This window comes from Sphaeramia orbicularis, chromosome 18, assembly GCF_902148855.1.
Source record: "Sphaeramia orbicularis chromosome 18, fSphaOr1.1, whole genome shotgun sequence".
Classification (NCBI taxonomy): domain Eukaryota; kingdom Metazoa; phylum Chordata; class Actinopteri; order Kurtiformes; family Apogonidae; genus Sphaeramia; species Sphaeramia orbicularis.
In genome coordinates, this window is record NC_043974.1 from 27,868,145 (window position 1) to 27,889,704 (window position 21,560).

Below are 21,560 nucleotides of genomic sequence, written 5' to 3' on the forward strand. Positions count from 1 at the left end.
AGTTTTAAAGGGCCAGAATCGACCCTTTGGTGTGCCGGATTTGACCCCCGGGCTGCATGTTTGACACCTGTGTATTAGAGTATGCTAAAATGTGAGAAAACATCAGATTAGCTGCAATAAAAATGTTTTTACACAATATATCACTTTCTGTTATTGCATTTTAAATACATGTTTCTTTGCTTCAATAACTATTTTTATTTATTTATTTATTAGGATCCCCATTAGCTGATGTAGTACATCAGCTACTCTTCCTGGGGTCCTCCCATTCCAAACAAACATATAGTATCCATTTCCAAGCATAAAAACAATGTGATTCACCCTTATATTTCCTTCTTAAGAAAACTCAATAGTCAAACAAAACAACATAAACAATAATAACAATACTACAAGATCAAATTAAAACCAACACGAACAAATAAACAAACAAAAACTAAGTAATTATATTAAATAAATAAACCTAATTCTAATTGTCTAATAACTAAACGCATGGTGTCCAGCTGAGTGGACTCCATAAAAAATAGGTTTGTTAAAAAAAATTTAAATCACACTGGTTTTTTCATGCCTAAAGAGGAATAAAAACACTCAGGAAAAAAAAATCTGGACTAAGGTTCTCATAATTCATGCATTCATGTGTTTAACTCAGTAAATGTCCATAATTCTGTTGGCACATGTTGGAGATGAACACAGAGGTGACTGCACTGCAGAGGGGGAACCTTTGAACTGAAGGGGGCGAGGCAGCGGTGGAGCCTGTGTGGATGCGCTGGTTGGCGGGCACGTCATCATCATCATCATCCTCATCCTCATCCCGACCCGACGGAGAGGCAGCAGACCACCCTCCTGCATCCCCCCAAACTGCTGCATTGTGTCTGAAGGTGGTGCAGCGGGTCTTCAGTGGACAACATCATGACACCCGGGTCTCAGTAAAACCTGGAGCATTTCCGTGGAACCCACTCTCCTGGTCTCACCGTAAAAACCGTCTCTTTCCACTATTTTTCTCAAGGATAATAATGATGAGGTAAGAGCTTCCGGTCGCCATTTTGCCGGTGTTTAGCGATTTAAGGACGATCTGCATGGGATGATTATTTAGCTACAGTTTGGACGGATTCCGAGGGCGGGATGTCAAAACGGCATCGGTTAGATTTGGGAAATATTCAGTCTTATAAAAGCAGATTTTGTGACGGGTATGTGACGGAGCACAAACAGCGATGTGGTGTTTGTATGGGCACTGCTACAGGCTGTTTGTTATTGTTCCGTTGCTAACTAACCGCGCTATCATTAACCCTTTGCGAGTATAGGAACCGGATAGACGCCAGTGAAAGTGGCTCTGTTTTTCTAAAACTCTACTCTACCCCATAAGTAGTCTTTAGAATAACCAGCAGTAGTTTTGTAATAAAGTGGCTTGTGTAACCTTAGCTAGCAGTTAGCATCATACCGGCCTGTGCTGCTGCGCGTGCACCTGTAAGCTAACCTTTACCATGCCTGTGTCAGTAGTAGGTGCCACACATAGTATCATAGAAAGTCACGGTTTTTAGACAAAAAAAAAGCTGCAAATTAAACCTTAACCCGGGCTAGTGCTACCCGCTTTTTGCACATGAAATGCCCTGTCAGGTGTCAATAACACGCACTGATAGATAACGTTAGTGAGAAACTAACAGGTTTGTGATGATTCAGACAGACTAGCACTGTAGCATCCCTGCATCAGTGTAAGTCTGTGATTCAGTATAATGACTTAAATCACAAGGTCTCTACTAGGTTACTACGGATTTGACAAGCAAAACATGAGATCTCCCACTTAAAGAGGCTGGAAATAGTGGTGTTTTTATTAACATTGATTGCGTTGTTATTAGTCATCTGTTATTATTAGTGTCAGTGTTCAAAAACTATTAATCGTGGTTACAAGTTTGGGCACTATTGTTAATTATTTTTTTCCTAGAACATTTGCTCAGGCTTTTAATATTAACCCATCAAGACCCAAACAGCAATTGACAAAATTATCTACTGATCTAAAATATTTAGTAGCTTCTGAACCATTAATCCTATCAATACATGTGAATAATTGGTTCATCAAATCAGTTTTTTTCACATAAAAGCTATTTCTGCATATTTTGTCACAAATTCCAACTATAAGACCCAAATATCCACTGGTGACCACAATTATTCACTGATCTACAATGTTTCGTACCTGTTGATCCATTTATTCTATCAATACATGTAAATAATTGGTGTAAAATACAGTTTGACATCTTTTCATGGTCATCAGATATGACCCATTTGGACATTTAGAGGTCCCGTAGTGAACGTGTTAACACCGTCACCTTCTACAACATTGATTCACCAGTAAAACCCTCAGAGTTTGATAAATGACAGTGGATGGAGACACTTGTTTTTACGTGCAGTAACTGATATGCTTCTAAAATAGTCACTTTTTTTTTTTTTTCCTCATTTTCTCTGTTTCTGATATAATAATCCTCAACTTTAATCTAAGCTTCTATGAACATCTATATGATCATTAAATTAAACATAAGAAAATACATGGATTTCATTGAAAAAAAAAAACACCAAATACAGAGGATAATATTGTAATAAATGGTGATAAATCATTTAAGAAAGATGAAATCTAGAGAAAAATGTATTTGGAAACTGTCACAAACGTAACTCTGGGTCTTTATGAGTTAAGGTCAATACCTGATGTTTTGGACTCTACATTAAAATCCAATGCATGTTCACTTTTACATGTAGCTGTCTTCACCGAATAAAAACTAAAGCCAGGCTCATTTCTCCTACCTAATCTGGGGTTCATTTGTTGTTATGAACCTACGCATTTCATTGTTTCATTTTTATTTTCCAATAAAAAAGAAAATTCCTTTCGTGCATTACATGCTGTTACTTTTTCCATGACCTTTGCATGCTACACATGATTAGCCCATGCCTTTTACCGCCATGAATAAGAATGTGCACTAACCTTTTCATGTGATTTCAAGACAACTTGACATCATTTGTGCGATGTTAGATCCACAATATACGTTTGCTTTCGTCCCCTGTTGTGTTTCACGTCACTAGTTCTGAGCCAAAATTCAGCCCACATGATTAAATGTTACAGTCGTTTAAAGTTGTCTCTGCAGGAAGTTAAATTGGCTGCTTTGTCAGTGCTTCATCAACAGTGACCTTCAAATCAAGTCTCTTCCTTTCACAGGCGTGACCGTGACCGTGATGAACGGCCGAGAGACAGGGACCGGGATCGTGACCGTGACAGGTATAGAGACAGAGAGGTGAAGTTATCGACGATGCCAGCGACAGGTGGTGTAGACTTCTTTAAGCAAAGCCCTGTACAACAACAGATCAACCCTTTTACCAACCTGCCCCACACACCACGCTACTATGAGATTCTCAAGAAACGGCTGCAGCTTCCTGTCTGGGAATACAGAGAGAGCTTCACTGACATCCTCTCCCATAACCAGTCCTTTGTCTTGGTGGGAGAAACAGGCTCTGGAAAGACAACACAGGTAAAAATGCACTGTGTTGCTGAAATACCAATCTGTACCAATGCAGCAAAGCTTTCAGTTACTCTTAAATATTACTAAAATGTGTCTAAGTCTGTATAAATAAGAAAATCTATGATGAAATCAGCATAACAAAAAAGCAGTGCACAACAAACTGATGATGCATTTTAAGCAGTTTTTTTTTTCTAGAATTGGATGTGACTTTGGGATTGTAAGATTTATTGGGTTGAGCTTTCTGCCTCCTCTTATGGGGAAAATAAACATTCACAGGAATATAGATTAATGTATGTAATTTTCTCAGTATTTTCTGCCTCTGTGTTGTGTTATACACATTTATAATAAATTCTGTCATTTAGATAATCTGAAAAGCTCTTAAAAAAACCTCAGTTTAGTGGGTTTCTTTGCATATATTCTCTGTCCATCACCCAATATGAAAAGACAGAACCTATGCTGCATTACTTTTAGATTATGTGTTGCCATAACACATTATTATGCTGCTCAAAATTTAAGAGTATTTAGTGAGGTATTTAGCCAGAATTCCTCAGTGTTAAGATTACACAATTTTGGATAAAACAACTTAATCCTGAGAATTCCAGTAAAAGGATTCAAGTAAGCCTTTTGTCCCTCTTTGCAAAAACAGGTAGTGTATATTGAATTACTTAGATTAAACTGTGCAATTAACAAATCCCTGATGTTGTTCTATGTTCTGAACACTTGTTTTGGCATAGCTGTGGCAAATGCAGCTAAATGATTGCCATGAAGTTCTGGGAGATCACCAAATTAAATTTAACTAAAGGGCCAGGCCTTGTGAGCACTACTAACTGATTTTAATAGTGTCTATGAAATATTTACCTCTCCCAAACCTGGTGTTGGCATTTTGTTCTTCTGACTGGCTGACATTTAAAAGACTGGTAAGATTTGAATCATCTTTAAAGGGCAGTCATCTGAACCACAAGCTTAATAGAGTGGAAGTCTGTCTATGTTAAGGCTGCTTTCAGAAAGTGTCTTCTGTTTCGGCAGCGAGGAGATCGCAGATACCGTACCTTTAGTCAAAATGGTGACAGGTATGACTTTGAAGAAATTAACTGTGTGAGACGGAGCAACTTCGAATGGAAAAAGAGGCTTTTATTTGAGTCGAATGTTATTTATTTCTTCTATATTTTAAAATGTGCTCAGATTTCTTTGCATGGATTGGATTGCACAGTTTTCAGGTCAAATAAAACTTAATTTACTCTGCCTTTTCAGATTCCTCAGTGGTGTGTGGACATGGTGCGGTCTCTTCCAGGGCCGAAAAGAGCAGTGGCCTGCACTCAGCCTAGAAGGGTAGCAGCTATGAGTGTCGCCCAGAGGGTGGCTGATGAGATGGATGTCATGCTGGGCCAAGAGGTGGGGTACTCCATCCGGTTTGAGGACTGCAGCTCAGCTAAAACCGTGCTCAAGTAAGATAACATTTCTCTCTGCCCGATAAAGCGATTGTATTTAATGATAGTCTTTAATGCGGAGCCGTTCTGTGAATGTCTGTATCTCCTCTGTTCACTTAGGTACATGACAGATGGAATGTTGCTGCGAGAAGCCATGAACGATCCCCTACTAGAGCGATACGGTGTCATCATCCTGGACGAGGCCCACGAACGCACATTAGCTACTGACATCCTCATGGGAGTCCTGAAGGAGGTGGTCCGACAGAGGTCTGACCTGAAGGTAAACACAGTGCAGCTGCAGCAACACATTTATAGCTGATCTTTCTAAATCTTCCCATATTTGGCTCGGTGCCAAAGGAGAATGTTAAGTCTGGATAATCATGTTGACATACTTAAGATAGTAATTTGACAAGAGTTAGGTTACTGTGGTATTTGTTGTCCTAGTTAAGGCCTGGCATCACAACACTTAGACTGGATGATTCTCAGTGCATGTCGAAACCACTTGGGTAACCTTACTAGAGCCTTCATTTCCCAGTCTTTGGTTTTGGTGTAGATTACATATCTGTTAAGTGAGTTGTGGTGGAACTAGATTCGTGCAACTCCAGCATCTTCAACAGGTAGTAAAACAACGGCTATTACAGAAAAAGGCTATAGATAAAAGCTTCCCCAGACTGAGAGTTTCTTTTCTTTCTCTGTGATGGCAACATATGCTCATTTTATTGTTTCGTTGGCTTGGTTTTGTCATTTTTTCTGTAGATGTGAGAACAGGATGAAAAAAAGCTTATGTAGTTCGTCAGTTTCGTCGCATTCTGACTCTGACTCCACCCACTGCCTGATGAGAGAATCACAGTGCACGTGAAGCCATATGAAGCTCTGAAAAGTTTAGTTTGAGTTTTTGCTCTGGTGTTACCGCATAATAGAGGCCTGCTTAAGAATCAGTATCAGTTTCCATGTGTGTTACATTTAGAATATTTTCTCATCATTCATTATTTTCCCATGGTGATCTGATGCCTGCCCTCAAGTGCTCTTAAACCTATAATACTTCTAAAAAATGTGCAATTCTGCTGCCAGTGTTGTGTTGTGTCACTGTGGTGTTGTAATTATTTCCGTTTCAAACCAACAAACAAATTAAGCATTTCACCCATGGGAAAACTAGAAAAGCCCCCCCCCCCCCGATGTTTGTCTGTCTGTCTATCTATCTGTCTGTCCGTGTGCAAGATAACTCAAAAAGTTATGGACGGATTTGGATGAAAATTTCAGGAAATGTTGATACTGAGTGCTTTTCTAGAAAAGAGAGCGCAGACCTCCGCCAAGGCAGATCAGTGGGCCCCCGTGGGCCCCCGTGCCCCCCCCCCCCACCCTCGATCACCACCAAAATTTAATCATTTGTTCCTTGTGCCAGTATCAGCATTTCCTGAAATTTTCATCCAAATCCATCCATAACTTTTTGAGTTATCTTGCACACACACACACACACACACACACACACACACACACAGACAGACAAACAGACAAACCAACGCTGGCAAAAACATAAACTCCTTGGAAGAGGTAATAAATGAGGTTTTGCAGAATGTGACCAAAGGACAAGTGGGCTGAACACCTTGACACCCCACAAATTTCATAAAAGTGTGAAGTACAACTCTATGTCATGAAATATGAGGCCTGTTTATTTATTTATTAGGGACAGTGCATATTAATGAACATCTACAACAATTGCAGCTGTAAATATGCCAGATTGTTGCAACAGTGCTAATTTCTACCTGTAGTAATGAAGATTTCCAAATAGAAACTGGCTAGTTTGACTGTTTTTCACCTGCAAAATACAGCTTTTTTACATATTTGTTGCTTGTTATGTATATTATCACCAGCATCGATGTATTTTATTTCATCATTAAGTCATGTAATTCAGGTCATTGAATTTTTGTGATGTACATTATTCAAACAATGTGTCTTGTGTAGTTGATGGTTCCCAGTATGTTTAGAAAATCCAGTGTGTCCACATGTCTACCTTGTGTTACTGTTTTTTTTTATATCACTCACTGATGATCCCTGACATATTTCCCAACATATACACATCCATACAAGAGTAACATTGAGCTAGTCTTTGGCTACAATTTAGTGCAAGAGAATGATATTGCAATGTAAATTTACTGGAAAATCAGCAACCAATGTTAGCAGGCTGTCGTTTTGTGTAGGCTGCAAACTCCTGATTATGTTCTCGCAGTGCCTCTAGGGCGTAGGTGCTGTTATTTGGCTAACTGACTACAGCTCAAAGGGTTAATATGCAATTTTTCTCCTCAGAGACATTGAGAAATCTCAGGAAAGTTTTGTGCAAAAACGCAACATCGATGCATAAATTGCTTCAAAATGCAATAAAAAAATTTCCTCAGCTCTACTTAAGTATAACTTTCCCCATGCATAAATTCACCAACAGTCAGTCTTCACACCCCTCCTCTGTCACTCCTCCCTTTTGTCACAGTTTTTTGACAGTGTCCCCCGTGTCTGACAGCTGACTTTCCATGGAGGAAAAACAAATGAGCGTCTACTGTATACAGCAACACTAGTGAACACTGCTCCCCGAGTGTGCTCCGTTTTAAGCCAGTGAACCAGGGGCAGAGCAGCAACATGTCTGTGGATGCAGGCAGAGCTTTATAGGCAGAGCATGCCAGACATAATTCTCATAAAGCAGATGGATAATGACTAGTTGTTTGTCAGTGTGGGAAGCAAAGGTTAGATTGTTGTTCGTAGACTGTTAAATGAGGTCTGTGTTATTGGGAATGATCATCCACCCACACCCCTCTATCTCCTTCATCCATATCCTCTACCAAATTTGAAAGTTTAATTTGCCTTGATTAAGAGCAATTATGATGTCTCGCAGAGCGTAAAGTGAAATGCCGAGACGCTGGCCCCTGAAAATATTTGAGATTGAAAATGGGAGACGCATTTCCCATCAGAATCCTAATGCGCTCTATCTAATGGCTCTGGAGAGAACATTGTGTACCCAACATCAGGAACAAGGACTGTCACAGCTCTGTGTAGGTCAGTGACTCAGAATTTAATGCCAAGTTCCACACTATAGACACCAACCTGGGTTCGTGCCAGTGCCCTCGTCCTGTATTCTAATCCATTACCCTAAAGCTTTTTGCACTCTGTTTTTTTTTCTTCTGTTTGCATTGGCACCCTTATCCACTCAGTATGTGTCCTTATGTCCAATCATCAACTCATATAACACCTTGTGTATTTGTATATTAGTCATTTAAGTCCTCTCTCCTTTTTTAATGTTCTCTCACCTACCTCTGTGTCTTTCTATGTTTAGGTCATTGTCATGAGCGCCACACTTGATGCTGGGAAGTTCCAGGTGTACTTTGACCACTGCCCGCTGCTAACCATCCCCGGGCGCACCCACCCAGTGGAGATTTTCTATACGCCGGAACCAGAGCGGGACTACCTGGAGGCAGCCATCCGTACTGTGATCCAGATCCACATGTGTGAGGAGGATGAAGGGGATGTTCTGCTTTTCCTCACCGGTCAGGAGGTACACTTCAGTAGATTTTCCAGGCAGCTTTACAGGAAGCATGTGGGAAGGTTACAGGAGAAAGAGTGGAGATTTTTGCTAGGGAAATTTTCAGTCAATGCAGATCAAGTTGCACTGTTTGTGAGTAAGTACAACTTGTGAAGTCATTTTATTTGCCTTTAGACAGATCTTGGGCTGGATATTGTGCTAAAATCTATAATGCCAATGCCATTACTTCTTTGATATTACATTCTAAATTATAATTTTACAGTATGTTACACATTAGAAAGCATATGTTTACATTTTCATTATTTTTGGCTCATCAGCTTTCTTATACACTTAAAGCATCTTTACCTAAAACCCACTCATTATGATGTCTATTTCAACTCTTAAGTTCACATTTCACCACCCGGGAATTTTCTCACTCCAGTCGTACAACATTAGAGTAAACCTTTTTAAAACCACTTTAAGCATGATATCTAGGGATGCACAGATAAATCAGCCAAATATGGGTGTTGGCCAGTTTAGCCGCATTGACTGACATCATCAAGATGTCGCTTCACCAGTAGCAGCAACAATTAAGGCTGTCACCAAATATTCCAAATTCAATTATATATTCGAATTGTGAGTACAAACGGACATTTGATTTATAAAATTAATACTCTATCATACTGCTGTGGTTGGTGGTCTTGCAAGATCTCATGTTGGCCTGCATCATACACAGGGGTCACATGCTACTTTGCAGGGTTTAAATTGAATTGTAGGTCAAGCTGAAGTGAGCGAATGACTCAGAGAATGATCTTCATCCTGAGTGACCTAAAAACATTGGACAAAGCATTGTTTCTGATGGACTTAAAACTGTACACCCTAAGATGAATGTGAAGTTTTAGCATATTATTTCTATTCGAGGGATTATATACTAGGGATACATATGTCAGTGATTTACTGGAGCTATTGCACTCTCTTATGCACCCATTGCTATAAACAAATGTGATAGTCGCAGCACATTTAATTGGAATGTTTGTTCTATTCTGATTTTGTTATGTGTGTGTATGTCTCGTTTAATACATGTTTAAATTAGCATATTAATACCAGTATTTGTAACATTTGAACTGGTTTGCCATGTTATCTTTTTTTTAAAAGAAAGAATAATTAAATGTAATTTTTGACATCTCTGGTGGCAGTGACATATTAAATGAATTGTGAATTTGTATGACAGAAAGGGGAATGGATATAAACTAAATAAACCAAAAATATCACTGGCATCATCTAGTAGTTTTACTCTCTCCTTGGTATTGGAATTGGTACCAAACAACATTTTTTGATATTTTTACCAGTTTAATTGATGATGTCAAGGCATCAAGTTTGGTATCTAAACATATGCATGATCTCCATAGTTAAGGCATGAATATTAATCCATCTACTTAGGAAACTTTTCTGATTATATTGTTTTTTTCACTCTGTTACATTTTGACACACATGCAGAGAAAATCATTAATCCTCAGGTTCATGGATGTTAATGCATGTGACTGTGCCTGTTAAGGAACCACCAGGATTTGCACAGTGAGGTGGGGAAGTAAAAAAATAAAAAACAGTGGAGCGACCCAGATTCTGCCCTACCCACGAATCTCTGAAATTAAGTCATTTATTATTTTTTTCCCTCCCTGCAAATGTTGTCCAGTGATGTGTAATGGAGGGCAGGGTTCATGCCCAAAATGATGAATTTGGTCACAGCTGGGTGGACACACACACACACACACGCACAGACACACAGAAAAAGCACTAACAAATGTTTCAATCTCCTGATCGTTTGACAGCAGAGGCCTGTAGCAGCCACCAGAGCCTATGCTGGTATGATTATTCTCTCACCATGCTGACAAAATGCTGTTGGAGACCATGTGAACAGTTAAAATGATGAATTCAACTAGTGTCAATATAGCACAAATTGCTCTATGGGCTTTGAACAACGTGTTGGACTCTGTTGCACACGGTTCTTTCCCATTCTCTTTGAACGTGATGCCAATTTCTCATCTACACAGACGATCTTTGGAAAAATCTCATGTCTCTGTTTGTCTGGCCTCCCCAGTCACACGTTGTAAGGGCTTGTTTATCAGTAATTATTTGTCACTCAACACCAGCTTGACTGTTGCAGTATACCTACGTCAGTTCTCATTTGCCAAAGCAGGATCAATATGCAGCTTGTTACGAAGGGAATGAAGTCATGGAGGGCATGGTGTTTGAAGTGGTCTCCTTCGAGGACTGGTAATTGATTTTAGATTTAGTCGTATCCGAGCTGTCCGGATGGTCAGAGACATGAACAGCACTCTTTCGTTGAATGTGCTAGAAAAGTACGGGATATTTGCAAGCGAAGTGTTAAATATTTTTTGCACTTAGATGTAATTTGTTGATTTATATTCACCCCCCACGCTGTGTCAAACTAAGACATTACTGAGAGCACTCCCACAGTGAGTTCATTATCACCCCATCCTAATTGGGTTAAAGAAGTTAATGTGTAGTAGGTCTAGCAGAGATGGGTGTTCAAAGGGTGCTGCAGCACGCCCCTCGAGCGCTTCTTAACCTCTTCAATCTCACAGCAACTTTGATGTAGACTAATGATTGGGAGGCAGATCCATGGCAAAGCTATAGACTCTTTTTATCTGACTATTTAATTTATAACAGACGAGACCAAAAATAAATACACAGGATTCTTTTCCGCTTGCTAAGAGTTTTCTGAGATATTTTGCTTCCACAGACAAATAGAACTGAAGCACCAAACCCAAACAAGAAAGTCGAAACTTATCACAGCTGTTGAGCAAAGATAAGTCCTAATGTTTAAGCTTCCCCCTCAGCAGCTAACATCAAAACATGGGGATTGGCGGGGGGTTGTTTGCTAGTCAAGAGGAGTGCCTAAATGTGTCGGTTATTAGCTTGGCTGTAGATCGTTGCTTCTGGGGTCGCAAGAAGAGCTGGTGGACAGGTTCCCAACACTGTCCAACTGCCCCTTTGTGCATGTACACACACACGTACACACATACACTCTCTGTCCCCAAGGAACAGGCAGCCAGCTTGCTTCCAGCGCTTTGGCAAAGCGGCCCATTTTTTTCCCTCCGTGGCAGCTGCTGCATCCAGAGGCTTGATAGGCTATTAATACCCGGGCTAATTTTACCAATCCATTCAGATTTACCGTTTTCCACTTGTCAGTGTGTTGATTAAGAGGCACATGGCCATCAGCACGAGGTGACTTAATGTGATGAACAAGGGGAGAAACAGGGCTAATAATGCACTTGCTGTCCAGAAGGAGCAGGGAACACCACTATGGTGCTTTTTCATGTCAAGGCACTGTTAGAGGCTTCATACAGTGGTACAAATTAAGTCAGTTTCAGTTATGCTTTAACTCATTTAAGCGCAGTGTGATCTTAGAGGAAGCAACAATTTTTTTTCTGCAACTTTAGAAGTTTCGTAGTTTATTGCTGAGTAGATAAAAACAAAAAGAACTCTGGTGTCCGACAGTTTAACAGGCTTTGGAATCAAACTGCTTGCTTTTTGTTTTCTTGTCACACTCCTCTTGAAGTAGGTGCTGCATTGCTCCCAAGGGCCTGCAGGTGGTGCAACAGTATAGGCTGTAATATGACACATATTATGTAGTAACTGCTGTTTCATGAGGAGCTAATGATTGTTATTAGAAAAACAAAGAAAATGGTTCTTAACAGTGGGAGTTGAAGAGCAGAAGTTGGAAGTTTTTTGCTGAGGCTACACCAGATATTTAAAGGCTTCACTTAAGAATTTGATTAAAAATGCATATGCTTATTTAGAATTGATTTAAAAAAAACAGATAATAACGGTTAATAATTGAGCTTATGGAATATATAGGAATATTTGATACAATTAATATTGCATTTCCACAGGCCTTTTAAGAACAGGGCCTAGCATTGTGCTTAGTATTGTGCTTTCTTATTCCTGGCGCTTCTCAGGTCCTCTGTCTGTCTGCCAGCCCACCGGCTCTAGAACGTTCAGCTTCACTAAACTGATCTGCCATGATTTGCCGCTGGTTATGCATCAGTGCTGCAGTCTCATCTCACATTCCCCTCTACAATACTGCACTGTGGAATAATGAACCCTGTTTGAGTCTGTCTGCCTCCCTGTGTATGTGTGTGTGTGTGTGTGTGTGTGTGTGTGTATGTGTATGTGTGTGCCTCCTGAGCGTGCATGTCCATGTTTTCCATGATTGCTGCATTTGACAACAGAGCCACAGGGAGCTCAGCAAAGCATACTGCAGTCCAGGTTTAATTTCCTCCGTCAGATGGAGCGATAGTTAGAACAAATGTACTGTAGCAGGGAACCACGGTTTTCCCCGGCCGCTCCACTCGCCTTCCCTATCATCCACCATTCACTGCTATTGTTTACCAGGTGTCGTTCACAACCTGTTTGATTTTGCTCTTAGAAAATACTGGTGACTGGTATCCAAATTGATTATCCTGCATCCGTCTTCCAGGAAATTGACGAAGCCTGCAAGAGAATCAAGAGGGAAGTGGACGACCTGGGTCCTGATGTCGGTGACATCAAAATCATCCCGCTGTACTCGACGCTGCCCCCACAACAGCAGCAGCGGATCTTCGAGCCACCCCCACCTAATAAACCGAACGGTGCCATCGGAAGGAAGGTAAACCTGCCTTTGCGGCTATAAAAACACTGTGAGGTGGAGGTTAAAGTGGGCTATGTGAAAGAAGAATTGAGTGGGGTTGCTGTAAAAAGAGCAGATGGGGAACAAGGTGGGAAAACAAGGAGAATTGGAAGGCGGGGACTGGGAAACTTTTTTTTTCCCCCTCTTCCTCAGCTTTAGCGCAGAACTGACTCACACAACATATGCTGCTTTTGTCAGCATGCGATTCTCTGCTCTAAATTATAACTGGGGTATTACTCACGCCCTCTGAGCCTGAGAAAGTACTGCATTCTCAGTCATTTTTATCTTTCCTCTACATTTGCACAGGCCCTGCTGCTCTGTGAGGAGGCCTAAGACCTCTGCATTTAAACCACGTGATAATGAACGGTGCGCATTTATTTGAGCAAAAACAAGACCTGTCTTGCTCTACATAGTGCTGTCGTCTTGAATCGCTTGATCTCCGAGGAGCGGATGATCCTCTTATTGAAACAGACACTAGACAATTCCTCTCTTGTGTGTGACAGTTTCTATTCAGATGGGCTCATCACCAGAGTAGCAGCACCACCTGCGCTGCCACACATTTGGCCAGGGATCTGACAGAATATCAGAATATCATCACTGCCAGTGAATGAGCAAACATTCAACCTCGGCATCTGATAGGAGATGGTGTTGATAAATGACTCATTGGTACAGCCCCTGTAATTGAGGCGGATCAGGCTGACATATGAGTAGCAAAAATATTTACTATCTGTCTGCATTAAACACATGACAGTGCTTTAAAACAATTAAGGTCAACATATAGTCAGCTTTTCTTCCTTAAACAGTTGTTGTATGCACATTTATGGCTTGAAAAGAATCAAGATATACTAGTGTTTTGCTGAGGGTTTCTTCATGTTTTGTTGGCGAGTTTCCTCTCTTCAGGCTTTCTGTGGAAGATGTGTGTGTGTGTATATGTCCTGTGTAGGATTAACAGGCTCAACATTCTTAGTAGTTTGATTACCCAGAGCTGGATAAGATCTTTTTCAAAAGTTCAAATATCATTTCCAGTGTTTGCCTCTGCTGATCCGAGGATATAAACATATGAAACTCGGCCACAGTTGCATCGAAGCAGCCTTGAATATTACTTGGCCCTTGCACTTAGTACCTGTATGTTTTTCATTTCTCACTAACCTCTACCTTATTCTTACAACTTATGTTAGTACAAGAAATAAAATACATGCAGTGCTCCAGCTCTGTATCTCATTAATGACTAGACTGGTTAGTCATGTTTTATAAAACCTGTGTCGGCAGAACATGACTCCGCTAGTGGTTGATATTAGGCTTCTTGACTAGAGTTACTGACTATGAGGAAAATTAGTTGGACAAAAAAAGAGATCACTCTATTTGATTTATTGTGCACTTAATTTATGGTAGTGTCAGATGTTTTTACTCCAACTTCTAGAAATGACATTCATATACCAACTAAACTGTTACAAGGTTTTAAAGCTTAAAATCAAACGACAAAAATAATGTCCTCATCACAAACAGGTTGTTAGTAAATGTAAGATTTTCCCAGTGTATATTATTTTCTTTCCACCAATTCGAATTGAAGTTTCCGTTGCTTACAACAGTAACATTACTTAAATTTTAGCATTTTAGCACTTGCTGGTTAAGGAAAAATCTCCAGCCACTTTCTGTCTATGCAGGAATGTAAAAAAAATTTTAAAAAAAGACAAATTAGGCTTGGTTGCAGTGAACGGCATTGATTATGTTGGTAGAAAAACACAATATGGGCAACATTACGTTTTTAAGATAAGATGGGATTTTTAATTTAGTTATTTAGGGGTGTAAATTCTGTGAGTGGGTTGTGTGCCCACAGCATGACCTCTGAACCTTAAACCTAGTCACCAGTTTAAGCTTCTGAATGTCACAGCTGGTGACCTTTTTTCCTCAAGATTAATTTGTCAGGAGCTTGTCTAATTGGGAAAGGTGGCATCTAAAGTTGCCATGCTTGAAGTAAATGTGCCTCTCTTCCATGAGTGACTGAGCGACTCATCAAATGAAAAATGCAGGGATGTCATCCAAGTCAGCCCAAGAGGAAGTAGTGAAAAAGAATGAAGGTTCGCCATGTCTGCTGCTGCGCATGCTAACGACTACATTAAGCACTCCTCAATTAACATAAAGTACTAGCTCGTCATTGCTCTATTTCTTCAGGAAAGCCACTGATCATCCATTTTTGAACAGTTTAATCATTTAGAAGCAAGGCAGCAATTGACTAATTACAAACAAAGACTATAATCTCACTTTGCTTTCCAGCGTCTTGAAGATTGTCTCAAACAAATGTGCCGTGATGAGGGTTTGGTTTGTTTTTAGCATTGTCACGTTTAGAATCCTCCCTCAAATGTCACTCGTGATTCCACCACATATCCATTTCAATGAGCTTTGAATGTGGGTGCGTCCACGTTGCTTGAGGCACGTTCACCAATTCCCCAGTCAAGGGAAGGCTTTATTTGTCAACTAAGCGGCATTTCCCAGCAGGGGATGTGAAAGATGGTCCATGTTAGCCATAGTACTTGCTCTCCTGCAGGTAATAACCCAGAAATAACATGCAGAGATGATGCTCTAATGATATTAGTGATGAAGAAGCCAGGATTATCCAGTGCAGCAACAGACTGGAAGGAGCCAGGCTGTGTTCAGTGTAATGGCCCTAGCCTGGATAATCCTTCAGAATCAATGCAGTCAATGAGGCCACCCATATGATGGTGAAATGTGAGAAGGTGTCATGCGTGGCATCTGCTGGAGCACTGACTGCATCCTAACAGTGGAAGCAGCCTCATCTACACCATATTTTTCTGTCTTTACCGCATGCCTTTCATTCCTTGCTGCGATGTTGACCATTGGTGTATTGTGTCTGTCATAAGACACTATCTGGTTTCGTAGAGCCTGGACTGTGTAGAACATTGTCAGGCTTTGTAAGAGGCTTCTGTAAACCTGTTTTTCTACTTAGTCTTACGACTGGAGACTAGAACTGAACCTAGTGCTGGGTGAGATGTACTGGATGAACTGTTAGACTGCTTTTAATGTCTCATAAGGTATGAATGTATTCATATACCCCACCATAGTTGAATCAACTGCTGCAACACTCCAGTAAGCACCAGATTATGTAATATTGTTTGCAGCTCTGTGCATTATGTTGCATATTGAGAAGAGACCCCCATTAACTGTGCATGCCTTTCTTATTAACTTTAAAAAAGAACATTTAATTACCCACAATGTACTCACTTTAACAGGGCAAAACAACAAGGAAAACAACAATTTGTGGCACACATACAATTTGTAAGACTAATAATTGTACTTTTACAACTACTGGGTACTGCTCATTAGCTAGCCAGGTAGCATAAGTCTGTTGACAGTTGTGTGTAAATATTTAAATTTCAGTTTTTACTATATTTGCGTTAACACAAAAACAATTCTGTAAGTACAAATTTTACAATGTATGCAATATGATTTCATATATTGCAAATATATGGAGCCAAGCACGCCCAATTAAAAAAAAAAAAAAAGTCTTTATCATATAGCATCCATGACAAAATACGTTTTAAAAATACTTTATGTCGATACATAGTAGTATAAGCGAGGCACCATGCAAGAAGCAAACAAAAAAACTCCTCAATGTTAAAAAAAATACCATGATTTTTAGTCATAACATCTAGCACTAGACTACACATTATTAAAATAGCAGTAGTTAGCTTGGCAAAATGTCATACTTCATCACAGGAGCTTTAAATCATTGATTAAAGGAAAAATATGTCACAGCATATCATTATAAATTAAGTGTGGCGGTGCTATAAAGATAACAAATCATATCCCTCAGATCTAAGAGAATGTTTGTTTAGGGGTTGGGCTTTTGTAATGACCCTGATGATGGCCACGAGCCGAAATACGGTAGTTGCAGCATTAATAATGCTGTTGTATTTGCTACAAGTCCTGCTGTTTTTCCCTTCCCAGTGCATCTTTGAAGTAAGTCCTACCCTGTCTGGTCGGTGCAAAAAAACACACACATGAAAATTGAATGAAAAAAACCCCACCATTTTCACTTGTATTTTGACTTGTACTCCAATCACAGTATCTACCAAAATAGTCCAGTGTTATCTTTCTGCATATTTCTCAACCCATACACATTCTACATATGCCTTTACAAGGTAAAAGCCTTTTGTCAGGAGCTTGAAGTAAGTGGCTATGAGATGGTAAAATTAAGTGGTGCTGATTATCTCTCAAGTATATGCCACCATCAGATACCTATTTATATGCTGTAGACAATTCCAGGGCAATGCCAAAGCTGACGGCTCAAAACAACCTCCACCCTGTGTCACCACTGTGTGCACTTCGGCCCTTAATTTAAGTAATTTGTAAATGTTGTCCCTGGGCAGCTTTAATGACCGCCACAAAAGACGAATAAAATACATTAAAACAGCAAAAGTAATACTAAACATTTAACTTATCACACATAACAAACTGTACAGCACAGCAACACATAGAACAGTGCAGATAATCTGAATAAGATATTGTGAATGGATTCTAGGTCTTCTTTGTTTTGTCCTGTGCTGCTTGGTGTGCCACAGGTGTTCTTGTTGGTATTTCATGCCTTTCTAAATAATCAACAATACTATCAGTGATTGGGTTAAGAAACCTAAACCTCCTGCAGTTCCAGAATGTATTTTAGGGACATGTCCCCAAGGCTTTTGAAGTATAGTAAACAAAAGCAGAGCTTGTGACATGAGCTATACGCTGCTGAAGCTCTAGTAAGTCTGTCCTTAGGTCAAGTGGTCTTGACATAACCACAATCGACTGGCTGCTATTTGGACTGCATGCGTATTGCTTTCAGTTATTTATCCAAATCAAGAAAGTCACGTTTGTTTGGAAGTGTCATGTTCTAGATCTAGACCGTAGTTCATTTAAGGAATACATGAAAACAACCCTACTGTTTACCAGATGCTCCTGTCCGTTCACCTCTTTATTTTGCATGAACAATAAAGGGAATGTGCCTTTCGACGGGTGAATTCCTCGAGGTCAAGGGCTAGACGAGGGAGAAAACGGCCCTCCCTTGCATTAATAACTAAATAGTTAGGCATTCTCAGACGGGAGAGAAATCCTCACTTAAAAGGTGGGATTTAAAAGTCTCTGAGGCTCCCAGCTTGAAGCCAGCTAAAGAGGCACAGCTACAAAGGAAGTGTGTCAAGTGTGCAAAATTGGATCTGTGGACCTGTAGCAGCAAAGACTACAGAGAAGCGTCAGGTCTTGTATTCGACGTTTTATCATGAGGACGGCCAAAAAAGTCGACACTTCTGCCAAATGACGGATTGGGTCAGCTTGCAGCATGTCCCTGTTTTAACCCTGCACAAGTGAGCAATCAAAAGACGGTGAAAGTGCAGAGAGTCATTTTTTCAACACTTACTTGCATATAGAGCTATGACACTCAGCTGACTCTGACCTAGGCTGCTTCAGTCTACAAGAGTTATGGTGAAGATGAAGAGTTTCTGAGGTGGCTCGGCCTCTACAGCTGTATAAGTGGCCTGGCAGAGGTCAAGGTTCATGTGAGAGCAGCTGCAAAATTGTGTATACTGACAATATAACTTTTTTTCCCTTGGAATCTGCTTTCTATTCAAATATTTTCTTCTAAGTTTCTCTGAATCCTGGAGGCTTGGGCTTTGTGTGATGGCTTTTTGTTATTATCTGACTAGGAACTCTACATTTTTGCAACATTTAAGACTAATATTATTTCAATAATGGAAATATTGAGATGAAGTAAACCCTAGCCCACGTTTTCCAGTTTCCTGGTCCTTATTTTGGAGGCCTAATTTATCATGTAAGAGTTTTAAAATGATTCAAAAATGTATTTACACTTGCGTAACTGAAACATCTCCATCATTGTGAAATCTAAATTTGAATATTAATAGAGAAAGACCTGACTCAGGGTAATACAGCACGTTTTCTTTGTTCCCATATTAATGGTTCTCAGAATCTAAGCAGATCTTCTTACATTCACCTTAAAGATGTTTTTGACTGGCCGTAAAATAAAGTAATAATATTTTCTCCATTATACATTTTTTTTATATTTAGAGTAAACAGAGAGCATAACTTTTACTAGGTGGTACCTCATACCAGTCCGTAACACCTCATATTTTATTAGTAGTATTTCAGGTTTTCTTGGACTCAAACAGAACTTCATTGAGATAACACTGCGAAGGACATGGCAAGATCCAATCAGTGACAGTGAGCCACGAACAGTTGGCATGTCCACAGACCGCAGTGTTCCACATTTCAGAACACATGCTATGTTCATGTGGGAAAATTACTGCAGCCATCATTTTTGGGGGGTGAGAGATGCTTTGATGAAAGTGCTAAGCATTGCGGAGCTCTCAGTGTGTTATAAAGCAGGCCACCTTAGAGGACCCATTACATCTACTATTTTCTATGATTTTGACAAATTCTAGGAAGAGTTTTCCAAGAGGGGGAAGCTGACATCTCAACAAAGCACGTTACATGCTGAGGATGTGTGCGCCGTGCAGCTCAGAGCCATCTTTTCGAGCCTCCTTCAGTCGACTGGCTCCCATCAGACAGAGTTTTTCCGAGTGCAAAGCTGATATCTGCACCTGCTTGTCTCTCTTGTATTGATGCTTAAGAATGACTATTATGATTTACAAACTGTTCCAGTTGGAAACCTTTTGTCTGTTTGGATCAAAGCACTACACTTTTTGAGTGCACAAGACAATTTGCAATACTCGAGTTTCTATCTGAAAGTAGGTTTACACCATGGTTCAGCAACAATAAACAATGCAGCTTAGTTCTATATCAACATAGAATTCCAAGTAAAAATAGGACTTTTAATAAACAGTGGTTTTGTTAGTCATTTTTTGTTTCCTGTCTTCTATGAATCAATAATTTCATTACACTAAACTAAACCTGGCCGTTTCTTCAAAATAAAAGTAAGCGCATGTGTCCACCCCTAAAATTGAGAATAAAGAAAATTTCACAAACAGTAATAACAGTAGCAGTGGAGGAATCAATACTTTCCTGAAGCTCAAACTTCTGAATAACTTATGATCATAGAAAAAATATTGAGCAAAATGTTGAGCACTCTTAGATCTCATCATTCCCTCCACACCTAGGGAGGTGAAGGATTTTTTTTTTTTTAACCTAGTTGGTCTCATTTCTGCAGGTCGTCGTGTCGACAAACATCGCTGAGACATCCCTGACCATTGACGGCGTGGTGTTTGTAATTGATCCTGGATTTGCCAAGCAAAAGGTTAGCTTCCCCTTCCCTGCCACACTCCCATCTTCTCCCTACTACTTGTTATCTGCCACGATCATCTGTTCGCGCTGCCTGAGAATCCGCAGATAAACACAGCAGTGCACACCTGACAGCGGCAAAGATGGAAAAGCCAGTTATTTATTCCTCTGACATTTCACCAGCCTAGAGCCAAGTCATACACGTGGTGCAGTGCAAGATTATAAATGCTCTATGGTGTTTTTTGTATGTATTAGTGTACCTTTTTGTCATGTACTGTGAGTATCTAGTTTATTGTGTGCAATAGTTTGTGTTAATGTCTGATTATTTAGTCGCTGCCCTCTAAAAACCTAGTTTTTTTTGACATCCTACCTCCTGTCAGGTGTATAACCCACGTATCCGAGTTGAGTCTCTCTTGGTGACAGCCATCAGCAAAGCCTCAGCCCAGCAGAGGGCAGGTCGCGCCGGACGGACACGCCCAGGGAAATGTTTCCGCCTTTACACCGAGAAAGCCTACAAGACTGAAATGCAGGTAAATGATAGAGCCGGTAGAAAATTATTGAAATTCTATGGTTTGTTTGCACCAGTAAAGCTTAACTCAGTCTTGGTCGTGCAAAAAATTCACATGTAAAATATAGTGCCGCGCAAATAAAAAGTAGTCTTGCTTTGGTAAATTTAAGTTTATGTAGATCAGTCTATCAACTCTTGTCACTATGGAGACCTATGTTTGCATGCTGAGTAAGTACAAAAGAGACAGGAAACTAACTGTGAACCTTTGGCTGCATTGTGCTCCTTACCAAACACTGAAGTTGGGTAGCTAACCTCCTCCTGAACACGGAAAACCTCCAGATTTCACAGTTAAATCAATGGAGCAATATGGCAACAGAATAGATGATGAAGAAAGACAATAGCAGAGTAAGTAGCTGGCAGACTGAGAGTGAGTCCAAGCTTCCTGTTCAGCTCCAGAACAGTTTCCTCACTGAAACACTATCTTGACAAAATTTATTAACATTGTAAATCTCTGTTGTTGTCAATCTGTCGCTTAAGTCTCTAAATCCATCTCAAGAATGCAGCCAAATCCCAAATCAAAACTAAGTCAGAATTTTAAACTGGAGTTAGACATTTTCTGGCAACAGTTAAACAGCTACATTTATTTTGCTTGGACTAAAAGCTAAATTGAGGTTTAAAGAGTGGT

At 40.0% G+C, this 21,560-nt stretch overlaps 1 protein-coding gene across 4 annotated transcripts in view; it reads left to right on the forward strand.

Annotated features, from left to right (window-relative positions):
- Positions 1-681: 681 nt before the first annotated feature.
- The window catches only part of dhx15 (DEAH (Asp-Glu-Ala-His) box helicase 15), a 34,852-nt gene continuing 13,973 nt past the window's right edge, over positions 682-21,560 (forward strand). Inside the window, exons 1-8 of one of the 4 annotated variants that reach the window (XM_030161770.1) lie at positions 682-1,015; positions 3,194-3,503; positions 4,746-4,939; positions 5,042-5,201; positions 8,241-8,459; positions 12,931-13,098; positions 20,297-20,383; positions 20,748-20,897. In XM_030161770.1, coding sequence (XP_030017630.1) covers positions 756-1,015; positions 3,194-3,503; positions 4,746-4,939; positions 5,042-5,201; positions 8,241-8,459; positions 12,931-13,098; positions 20,297-20,383; positions 20,748-20,897 — 1,548 coding nt within the window. In that variant the 5' untranslated portion in view covers positions 682-755. Of the gene's footprint in view, positions 1,016-1,051; positions 1,182-1,236; positions 1,357-3,187; positions 3,504-4,745; positions 4,940-5,041; positions 5,202-8,240; positions 8,460-12,930; positions 13,099-20,296; positions 20,384-20,747; positions 20,898-21,560 lie in introns of those variants that run through there. The other 3 variants (XM_030161771.1, XM_030161772.1, XM_030161773.1) reach the window with 3 other exon arrangements.